At 37.9% G+C, this 11,339-nt stretch overlaps 1 protein-coding gene and 1 long non-coding RNA gene across 3 annotated transcripts in view; both read right to left on the reverse strand.

The window, feature by feature from the left end:
- The window catches only part of LOC107696267 (uncharacterized), a 16,581-nt gene extending 13,818 nt beyond the window's left edge, over positions 1-2,763 (reverse strand). The window contains exons 1-2 of one of the 2 annotated variants that reach the window (XR_001635071.1): positions 2,708-2,763; positions 951-968 (exon numbers count right to left, since the gene is read on the reverse strand). This is a non-coding gene — a long non-coding RNA (uncharacterized LOC107696267). Of the gene's footprint in view, positions 1-950; positions 969-1,200; positions 1,593-2,707 lie in introns of those variants that run through there. The other variant, XR_001635072.1, reaches the window with a different exon arrangement.
- A 4,373-nt stretch (positions 2,764-7,136) lies between these two features.
- Positions 7,137-11,339, reverse strand: part of LOC107696269 (apoptosis inhibitor 5-like) — a 7,673-nt gene continuing 3,470 nt past the window's right edge. Inside the window, exons 6-14 of the mRNA XM_016496545.1 lie at positions 10,388-10,594; positions 9,969-10,073; positions 9,737-9,826; positions 9,196-9,374; positions 8,358-8,451; positions 8,126-8,182; positions 7,954-8,039; positions 7,722-7,864; positions 7,137-7,639 (exon numbers count right to left, since the gene is read on the reverse strand). Of these exons, the coding sequence (XP_016352031.1) occupies positions 7,560-7,639; positions 7,722-7,864; positions 7,954-8,039; positions 8,126-8,182; positions 8,358-8,451; positions 9,196-9,374; positions 9,737-9,826; positions 9,969-10,073; positions 10,388-10,594 (1,041 nt within the window). The 3' untranslated portion in view covers positions 7,137-7,559. The remainder of the gene's footprint in view (positions 7,640-7,721; positions 7,865-7,953; positions 8,040-8,125; positions 8,183-8,357; positions 8,452-9,195; positions 9,375-9,736; positions 9,827-9,968; positions 10,074-10,387; positions 10,595-11,339) is intronic.

The following is an 11,339-nucleotide window of genomic DNA, read 5'->3' on the forward strand; positions in this document are numbered from 1 at the left end:
ACATGACCATTTAAACCCTCTGAAACAATTCGAAATATACTGTCTGCGAACGCTTAAGGCAATTATGCACGCTGCAGGATTGAAATTAGACATTTATTAAGAGATGCTTTGATTAAAACAACACTGGCGATCACAACGTGATTGTTTTGCGCAACTGCACAAACGCGTTAGTTTTGGCACAAAACCAGTATTATAGTCCACAGCAATAGAAAACAGTCGATTGCAGTACTGTATAATGAAAATGACGTGGGCGGAAGAGTAATCCATGTGAATCCGCCTATAGCTACAGTCTCGAGCAGTCTCGATCTGATGGAAGTGTTCAAACAACGCACGCGGGAACATTGCACAAAAAACAAAAACAAAACAAACAAAAAAACAAAAACAAACAAAAAACCCTTAAGCTGTATTTTGAGAACGTGTGCCGAGTGGCATCCCTTTCTCGGGTGATGGCCAAAACAGGGCTGACCATTTAAGGGCGATTTTGGATGCACGGAACCCCTTGACGCCACACCAGGGCTTCCCTCGTCGGCTGTTGCTGGTGATTTTCCTTTTGGCGCGGCGTCTTCCACCTATATTTATTAGCCTATTTTCCTCTTCACATATTTTGAGAAATATGTCCCCTCACTCTTCTAGTGTTATCGGTTTCCATTCACTCTCAGCTGTAGCGAAGAGGCAAAAAACGACTCAACAGCGCCGTCAGACAAAGGAGTTTGGATTTGGATTTCACTTATTTACCATTCGCGAGATTCCTGGTATGAAGAGAGAGTGGTTTATTTCATTTTTAACAAATGGATTAAAACAAAACACCTGTTTGAGAAGTGCACACAGTATGCGTGAAACAAATGGTCGGTGGAGGGAATGGCACGTTACTCGATGCATGCAAGAAATCGTGCAAAAAATCAAATAAACATGTCATCAAACCAAAGAAATCGTCGCGAATGTGTACTTACCAGTGCAGGAAGCCCTGACTGAAAGCAGTGAAAACACAGACATGAGTATAAAACCATCATACGTGACCAAAAACAACAAGCAAGATGAAAATCAAATACTGCGCTTGATTCATATCTATCCTTAGCAACACGTCCAAGTTTTCTCAGAATCGCAGTCCTTTTTATACAAGTGATACCCTCTGCCTATTTCTGGATCACGATCAAACACTGATGCTATTTTTAGCCCCCAGTAAGAAAAAAAAACACTCACAAAGACATCGCTCAGGAGCGTTACGTGGAGTGCATGTAATGTACATTAATTTTGCCTCTCCAACTCCATCTGACTCGCCTCCGATTCATCGCTGCAGTGATTTTTTTTCAAACGAACTGCTTCAGTGCCCCTCTCTCTTATGGGCTAAATATTTCTTAAAGGTTCGCTTTCTCAGCAGAAGTTGTTCTCGCTCTCCTCGTTCCTTTATGTTGCTCACCATCCTCTTTATTATACGCGTCTTACGCGGCGTGTCTCCATGCAACTTTAGCTTGGAAACTCGGGACGGATTCGCTGCTCATAAAAAAACACACGCACGCACGCACTCACTCACTCACTCACACAGAGACACACAGACGGACCCGTGCGCGCAAAGAATCATAATCAGTCGCACTGCGAGCGGAATATGTTTTGTCTTTAGAGCAGTACACAAACGATGATAATTAACGCTTGCAGAATCTCTCTCTCTCTCTCTCTCTCTCTCTCTTTTTTTAGGCTGCGTCAGTTACTAGGCATTGACGTCACGTTTAGGTTCTCCCACTTCACAGTCTATGGCTGCTGATTACAACCGTCCCGGTTGTGCTCGCAGACAGCCTCGCACTAATGAAAATGGCTCGGGGAATAGGTGAAAGACGGACAGTGTCCGCGCTGCAAGTGACCACAACCCCGGTTTCCCAGAGCGAAACCACTCCTTACAGTCGCCAGGCATCGTGAAAAACTCATCTGCCAATGGATTCCGCGGCAGATGCGCACCACTAGCCTATATATGATCTTTAAGCCCGGTAGTTGCTTTGCACATGTTGGGGTTCTTTTGCGTACAATGTTTAAGGAGATCATTAAGGGAGACGCGTGGAAAAGTTGGTGTTGCTGGGGTTGCCTCGTTTATATGAAGAGGTGTGTGTAATATTTTCAATATAAGCTTTAAGTCAATGCGATGTTACAAACGACCGCGCAATAGTCACAGAAAGACTGTGGCTTCTAAACCTGTCGAATTGCAAAGCATGACACTAAAAGTGAACGTGCAGAACACAAAGAACACTAATTTGGCCAGTGCGGTAGAAACATAAGGGAGAAAAAATTCGCGCGTCTTGCCGCAGGGTGTCGCCAAACTCCATTCGACAGCTGCTAAAACTAGTGGCAGTCCACTTAAAACTGATTTGAAAATCTTCTTAAAATAGTATTTTACTCTTTGTGTCGTTATTTATTAAATTACTTATTGTAATGTTCAAAACATGGCACAAGTCACGCGAAGTTTATGTTTTTGCGATTCAAGTGTCTCTGTCCGTGGTGCTGAAATATAGACTCTACTATAGCATCAAGCTTTATGCAGTTTTCCCGACAGACACGAACTTTAAATACATTTCATGCACGCAAAGGCTGTTTATACTATATTGAACACATGAAGACACAATTTCATCGCCCTGACATGTTAGCTACAAGTGTATGAATGAACACAAGCTCCTATTCATAAAACAACGCGATGTACTGCGATGTGCAGGGATAATCCTACCTTCGCGAAACGGGATGTTCCGGAGTGTTGTCGGACTCCTGCTGCTAAAATGGGAGGATCGTGAATGAGCGGGCGGTGACGAGTTGTGTGTGTGTGTGGGGGGGGTAAAATAGGTAAATATTTAGATCAAGGGCGTAAATATAACATTTGTCATCATGTTTCCCTTAAAATACATCAGTGTTCTGCCAGGAGTGCCACTCCAAGAGTTGCTGGTATAAAGTGAAAATCACAAACCTGCAAAAAGAGCAAAAATAAAAGAAATCATGAAAAATGATATAATATTAACATATAACATATTATAATGATATATTATTATAATTTCAGTATTAATATGATAGAATGGAAGCCGAGCTATAGAGCTATTTATAGAATCTCCCCCTCCCATCAGAATCACATGGTTCAGAGCCGAGGCACAATGACTACCTCAAGAGAAGGGTCTGCATGAATAGAGACGGTGAATATTTATGAACGGGCAAGCTGTCAAATGATGTTCCTCCTGAGTAACATGTTAGAAAGAAAGTCAGACCGGGCTTTCATGTGCACATCCTCTCCATATCCATTAAGTTCTCTGCCATTTATTCATTCATTACCCCATTCTTCTAATTCATTCATTCAAAAGTTAGTTGGGACCTAAACTTCCTGGATGCACCAAATGTCAGAAAAGCAAACTAAAACCTGAAGGGTCCTGCCTTGTTTGCATCTCTCAGCTGCTGCTTTGCCCACAGCGCATGATCCTTCACGTTTCATCCTGCCCCTTGTCTCCATTCACATACATAGCCTATAACAAGCCTGCACAAAAGAGAGAAAGGTATTCAAATGTATTTATGGTCAACATGGGCAGGGTTAACCGACATTGATGTGCAACAATTTGATCGAGGGTTATAAGTCATTGAATACATGTTGCATAGGCTATTAATCTATTTATAGTATTATGTGTAGCCACAACAGCCACACATGTGGAAACCACTTCTTTCGGGTTCCTAGTTGACATGTTAACACTCACTGGTTGCTATATTTAGTAAGCCTGGCAGTGCTGTTACTATTCCAGGCATTGTACATGAGGGGGCGGATGGTAGTCTTTCATGAAAAAGAGGATAGCGTTCTTTTCTTGCAGTTCTTCAGCCATCCTTGTGTCGCGTGTCTGTGCAAGGTGCAACAACTCAACTTCTGCTGCAGAACAACACTGCGAACAAATGAATATGTATTGTGTGCTTCATTAAGAACTGAACCATTCTGGTTGTGATTCTGATTCACAAACCATTACTTAATCGTTCCATTAATGGTTCTACTTTTCAAGCAGAAACATTGAGGAAGGAACATTTAGACATAAGAAATGCTATTCTTATCGTGTTTACTCGCTTTGGTTGGTCCGTTGCCAAATGATGAGATAATTTCAGATTTCATCAGTACAAACATAACAAATCAGAAATAAATGCAGTGCAGTTCTTGAAAAAGCTGCGTTTATACAGATTTTTAAGAGGCGGCATAAATACAAACCAGTAATTGGTTCTAAACATACATTAAACTAAAAATGTAAACCAATAAAACATTTATTTGTATACAATACCACTGATTACAAGAGAACGCATAATGTGTATGTTTAACTATATGAACAATCAGTCAGTTACTACAACTAGGCCTGTCACGATAACAACTTTTTGTTGTGCGATATATTGCCCCAGAAATAATTGCGATAAGCGATATTATTGTCATATTAAAGACCATTTTATGCCACTGAATGTATAATCATAATAGTAATGCAAGAAGGCCTACACACTTCCAAATGACAACAAACTTTTAATTTTTAAGAATATTTAGATCATGGAAATTAAGTATCAAAATATAAAATACCTTAAAAAAATTGCGCGATAAGTCGATATATTGATTATTGCGACAAGCCTAACTACAACATAAAAACAATAACAGCTCTTATCGTTCATTCAGTAACCGCTACGACTGATTCATTAAGTGTTCCCTTAAAAAGAACCTTATCAGAGTAATTTGTTTGGGAATCGGACTACACTGGTCATGTTGAATGCTTTTGATTCACTAAAAAGAATCGGTTTATGAAACTCATTCACTCGGGAATCGGACAACACTGTTCACCTTGTGTGTTTTTAATTCACTAAAAAGAATCGGTTCATAAGAGTAATTTACTCAGGAATAGGACTACACTGGTCAAGCTGAATGCGTTTAATTGATTAAAAAAATAGTTCTTAGTAAATTCTTAAATTAAATTTGCTCTGGAATCGAACTTCACTGGTCACACTGTATGCTTTTAATTCCCTAGAAAAAAATCAGTTTATAAGAGTCATTCGCTCAGGAATCAGGCTACACTGATCACGCTGTATGCTTTTAAAAAACGAAAAAGAACCGATTCATAAGAGTCATTCGCTTTTATTTAAATTGCTTTTAAGACACTTAAAAGAATCGGTTCACATGAGTCATTTAATTAGAAATTCGTCTACACTGATCGCGATCACGCTGTTTTTTATTACGATTTACTAAAAAGAACCGACACATTTGAGTCCATCTTTCGAAAATCGCACAACACTACACTGCTTGCGCTGTATTATTTATTAAAAAAAACAACAACAACAGAGAGCTTTGTGAAAACTCAAGTGACCTGCTAGTTAAGGATCTGGGCTGTATTAAAGTGGCACCGTCGTTAATGCAAAGAATTAGTCGACTTCTTGTTTGTGCTGGTTTTCCACTCCATCCAATAGAGCCATTGCCCCACCTGCTCACTGCAGTACCATTAACATATTGTTTGATATCGTACTTTTGTTGTTCCAGCCTATTTGCCCACCTCTTGATTGGTCCATCGATTTATCGCGTCTTACAAAAATAGCCGATCGCTATCAGACACCTACTGTTGCGTCCCGTCTGTGGGGTCGTGCTGCTCTTTAATCGTTCCGGTCTTGTTAAACACCAAAAGCAAAGCACGTCGGTAACACGATCAGAATCATAAAGAGAAGGTTTCTTATTCAGTCACTTTATCTCTCTCAGCGAGCTCGCGTGAGGAGCTGAAGTGACTTATTTGGGAAATACCTAGTCACGAGCAACCGACGCTGCGTTTCCGCGGTCTGATAGCGCCACCTATCGTCCAGTGAACAGCGCGGAACGACACACCTGTTGGAAGTGTGGAAAAACACTCGACGCTGCGTTCCCGCGGTCTGATAGCGCCACCTATCGTCCAGTGAACAGCGCGGAACGACACACCTGTTGGAAGTGTGGAAAAACACTCGACAGATTTAACCTTAAAATCCGTCTGTGGCCTGTTTTGTTTGCTGTACATCTCACACGAGGCGGTCATTGCATCTGATATAGCAAAAATGACTTAATTAGTCATTTGTTAATCATATTTTTATTGTAGAAGGGTCGAAATTGAGTTCCCTCATAATCTATATCTGATTAAGTTAGGCTAATATTATTTTCGATTCTCTTCCTCTATCCCTAAACGTAACCCTCACACAAACGTTTCGTATTTTTAGGTTTTAAGAGATTTTTTTTCGTATTTTACCATCATTAAAGGGATACAATGTAGGCAAAATCTCTCACACACAATCTAAATGATCATTAAAATGTATTTTTATTGACAGTTAATTGCATCTCATTTGTGATGCATGTATAAAGCCTGTGTATGTTTGGGTTAAAATAGAGATATGGTGAACAATGATTGGTAGATGCACAACACTAGAAAATGTTGTGGAAGATGTTAAGAATTAGAACGAGATTAGAAAAAAAAAAGAAAAAAAAACATTAAAATGGCCTTCAACAATTTGAAGTTCTGTAATATCCTAAACTGTCATGCTTTGAATGTAAATCTGCTTTCTTGGTTGCAGACTGTGGACTTGGATGGCCATCTAGTGGTGTGATTCTTTCATGCTAACTACAGTTATGACAGTTTAACTATTAAATGTTGGTAGCGAATATGTAAAATGCAAGATTCATGGCATCTTTGGTATTGACTAAATATTTAACCCAATATTCATATTCAAATCAACCAATGAAAATCTGTTGAAAAAGGCAAAAAGATTTAATGTGGGTGAAAAATCTTGTTTCAAATGAAAACCAACAGCTGTAATACATAAATGTCTGATTTCCTTCAATCAAAAACATTTAAATATCTCCTACAAACTAAGCATGCACGTTTGAAATCGAAAGTGAACTCAAATCTATATGCAAGCAACATCTGAAAATGATTGGTTCCTTAAATTATTTTTGTAACAGTTTGAAAAGACAAGGCAATCCTACTCTAAAAGGACAATTTCTGTGGAATATTTTATTTGTTTTGGAACCCCCCCCCCATATTTTAACTTAATATAATTAAGTTAACAAACAAACATTGGGCATAAGGGGTGTCATACAAATTTAAATATTTATGTCCTGAATTAAGAAAGACAGCATAAGATTTGACCCATACAAGTTTGAGAAAATTCAGAAGGATATTATTTTTACTTCTTACAAATCTGTGATTTTTGATCCAACAAAAAGCTCTGAAAAATTAAAAAGTTAAAAAAGAAAAGATACAAAGGATCATGTCACCATACAAAAACTTAAAAAAATAAAAGAAAATACACCTTGGCAGTTTTTTGTTCCACAAAGATGATTTGATTTGATTTGTGTCAATTTGATTTGACACATTTGTAACCAACGGGATAACCAATGACAGGAGGCTGAGAACGGATTTTCAAAACCACACCCAAGAATAAAATTAAGAAAAAATGTGGAGAGAAAAGGATGGATGGAGGGCTGTAAGATGCAGGAAGGACCAGACGGGAGAAACTCTGTCAAAGATAATGTGTTGTGGTAATGCAGTTGCATGGGTATAGAAGCATATGCAGTCCTCTTAATAAATCCGGCCTCGGCTTCTGTTGCCTCTTCCTCCGAAGCCCCGTCCTCGGCCGCCCCGGAAGCCTCCTTGTTGTTCTGATGGCACAGATTAGATCATTTATATGTACAGATACTAATTCATACAGGACTAGCGATTAAGTTTTGATAAGATACTCACCGTAAGAGAAGTTCCCAATGCTGGCGCTGTATTTCCCACTGGGCGGATTGTATATTTGTCGGGCGTTCCTCCTGGGCAGATTTGTGGGAAGCTTCTTTGTTGTGGCTGTTGCCCCAATGTCTTCTCCTGACTGCCTCTTCTGGCTGTAGGACAAACAGAGATCATGGCAAAAACTTTTATAAGCAGACTAAACATGGTGATCTGAATGTCCAAGGTTGATCTGTTCACGTACCCGATTGATGCTGCCTCTGTCTTCTGCACCGGTTTCCAGGACAGAGTGACTGTGCTTTTATAGGATGGAGGGTTATGAAACAGATCCTGGAGAAGACAGAAGAAAACAAATGAGATCAAAATTTGACAAAACAGTGAAGACTTTCAAAACGGTCAGAATTCATGAATGTTACCTTGATTAAAACATTTATGTTGTTGGTGATCTTCAAAGCCACAACTTTGATTTTATTCTGTGAAGAAACAAAATTGGAATACATATTACGTCTTTAAGCATTCTTTTCCAGCGTTTTTGAAACCCATTAGGTAAATTGACAAATAAATAAATAAAGTAAGTAAATACATACATACCTTTATTTCTATTAACTTTACAAAGCAAAGATCAGTGTAAAAAGTATAATATCATACCTCCTCTGTCTTTAGTGCATCTCCAGTCTTGCCTTGCAAAGCAACACGCAGTTGTCGAATATATACTTGGAGCCCCCGTGCAAAGTACTGTAACCTGTGAAATAAACAACAAAAAAATTATAAATTTAATGCCCACTGTTCACCTGCCCTTCACAAAGTAATACAATAAGATTTTTCCAAGTCTCTTATTCTAACCAAAAGCACAGTAAAAACAGAAATATTGTAAAATATTACAATTTAAAAATTCTGCTTTGTATTTTAATATAATTTAAAATGTAATTTATTCCTGTGATGCAAAAAAGCTGAATTTCCAGCATCATTACTCCAGTCTTCAGTGTCACATGATCCTTCAGAAATCATTCTAATACGCTGATTTGATGCTATCAAGATACATTTCTTTTTATCATCAATTATCTCCTCTTATTAAAATAATTATCATTATCAAACAGTTGTGCTGCTTAATATTTTTGTTTTTCCAGGTTTCTTTTATGAATAGAAAGTTCAAAAGAACAGAATTTATTTGAAATAGAAAGCTTTTGTAACATTAATAATATCTTTACTGTCCCTTTTGATTAATTTAATGCATCCTTTTTGAATAAAAGTATCAATTTCCTTTAAAAAAAATAAGAGAGCAGTAGTGTGTATATTAAAGTAGAAAAATTAAGTATTTGTTTTTGCTGTGGTATTGAGGATCATGAAACCCCATTAGTATTGGTACTATTACATTTCTCTATATAAAGACTCTAGTAATGATGCAAATGTTTCAAGATTTCAAATGTTTTCAATACCAACATTCAATATCACTGTTGTCCGTTTGATGATTAATATGAGATCTGACCTGATCTTGAAGTCCTTCAGCTTCTCTGCACTGATTTTGTCAATAAGAAAGTCAGGTAGTTTTTTGCCCAGCTGATGGAAGCTGAAGAGCAGACACTCCACGTAGCTGAACTGCAGCTTGGGCTCTTCATTGGCAGCATTCTCTCCGTTCTCCTCCTCTGGAGGCAGGGGCATGAACTCCTAGAGACATTAGGGGACAGAAAGATGCAGAACCACAGCATGAGATGATGTTTAACAACAAAGCGGCTGAAGTAGAAAGCTTTCTACATTTTTATTTTTCGTCAGTACTTGACCAATTAATATTAGCACTTACCTATTCTATTTGTTTTTCTAATTTATAAAAAAAAAAAGAAACCTTGCTATGTGTACTGTGCTAGACTAAAGACTTAAGACATCACTTGTATAATGTTGCTCTCTTGTTGGTCTGATTGCTTCTATTGTTCTCCTCATTTGTAAATCGCTTTGGATAAAAGCGTCTGCTAAACGATTAAATGTCAATGTAAATTCTTGCGTGAGGTCAGGAGTTTAAAGTATGTCTTTACCAGTAGCTTCTCAAACAGCATGTTGAGATTGACCTCCAGTTTGTCCATGTCGCCACAATACGGACTCATCTCTGCTAATAACTTGAGTACCTGTAAAGCAGAAAATATTGAGTTTATTTTCCTGCATTCTACAAATATCTGGGCAAAAATAAATAAATAAAGATGTGCTTTTTTTTCTCCATGTTTAAAAAAAAACTCATATACAAGCTTAATACGCAGAAATGATACACACCTCCAGCTGGATGTCCAATTCTGCTACAGGGCTGGTGAGCAGACTGAGGTTGGGCAGAACAAATTCACAGAAGTATGTCACAAAGCGAGTGGAATGCACATTTTTCTGGAGGAGAGATGAGAAAAGTTTATAATTATGATTTGTATTATTTGCATTAGTACTGGTATAATATATTAAATGAAACTATAATAATAATAATAATAATAATATTAATAATAAAAACAGAACTAAATGACAAAAAATGTTGTTCTGTGAAATGTTTATATAAATAAAATTCTGTGACTACATCAATTTTTTTCTTGGCACTTATTCTTAATTTTGTGAGCAATTCATTCAGACATCCAAGTTTTTGTCAGAAAGTGACAAATCTAACAGCTGAATATTACTGGAGAAATATTATAATATTATTGCTGACTCACAGAAAAGAGTGGTAAGGCCTGGCGTGTGCACTGCAGGAGCCGGTCGACGCTGTCTGCATCTGTGGGGTTTAGCACCTGCTCCAGAAATGCCTGCTCCACCACCAGCTCCACCAGCTGCTGCCGCCCGCTCACAGTCTGCATGCTCTTCAGCCCGGACAGGATACGCACCAGAAGCACAAACTCCTCTCCTGTCACATCCTCTAGGACCTAAGACAATCAGAGAGAGTGACGGGTCAAGTGTGAGAACAATTCAAGGCAAAAATAAATAAATAAATGTTTAAAATAGGGTTGTGCCGATAGATGATAGCAGATGTCTTTGTCGATAGTCAAGACGATATTAGGCTCATTCTCCAATTAATGTATTCAATTATTATTAGGCTGCCTATTATAATTCGGCTTATTATTAAAATTATATAATAAAATTATATATATACACACATATGAGGGGTGTACTCACTTCTGTGAGATACTGTATATATATATATATATATATATATATATATGAACTAGCTGTTTGAAATATTTTTATATTTAACATGTTAGTTTATCAGTATGTTTGAAAGTATATTATTTAGATTACTGGTGGTTCCACGCTCTCTCTCTCTCACACGCAAGTACGGTTTAAAACACCAAACAGTTATGAAATAGCCTATGACAAGTACAGAGAGTCTCTCTCTTGCCCCCACCCACGCACGATAATATCGTCTATCGCCGCTCTCACAGGCTGGCGATATGACGATTTGAAAAATGACCATATCGCCCAACACTACTTTAAAATAATGTGGCTCAACAATACAGAAATAATACAGAGAGGACTGTGTCAAGATCTAAAAGTCTCTTAAAAATATCATTTGAAAAGACAAGGTTAGTTCAGGTAGTTAAAGGGTTAGATCACCCAAAAATGAAAATTCTGTCATTAATTACTCATCCTCATGTCGTTCCACACCTGAAA

The sequence above is a fragment of the Sinocyclocheilus anshuiensis genome, unplaced genomic scaffold, assembly GCF_001515605.1.
Source record: "Sinocyclocheilus anshuiensis isolate Anshui unplaced genomic scaffold, SAMN03320099.WGS_v1.1 scaffold778, whole genome shotgun sequence".
Taxonomy (NCBI): domain Eukaryota; kingdom Metazoa; phylum Chordata; class Actinopteri; order Cypriniformes; family Cyprinidae; genus Sinocyclocheilus; species Sinocyclocheilus anshuiensis.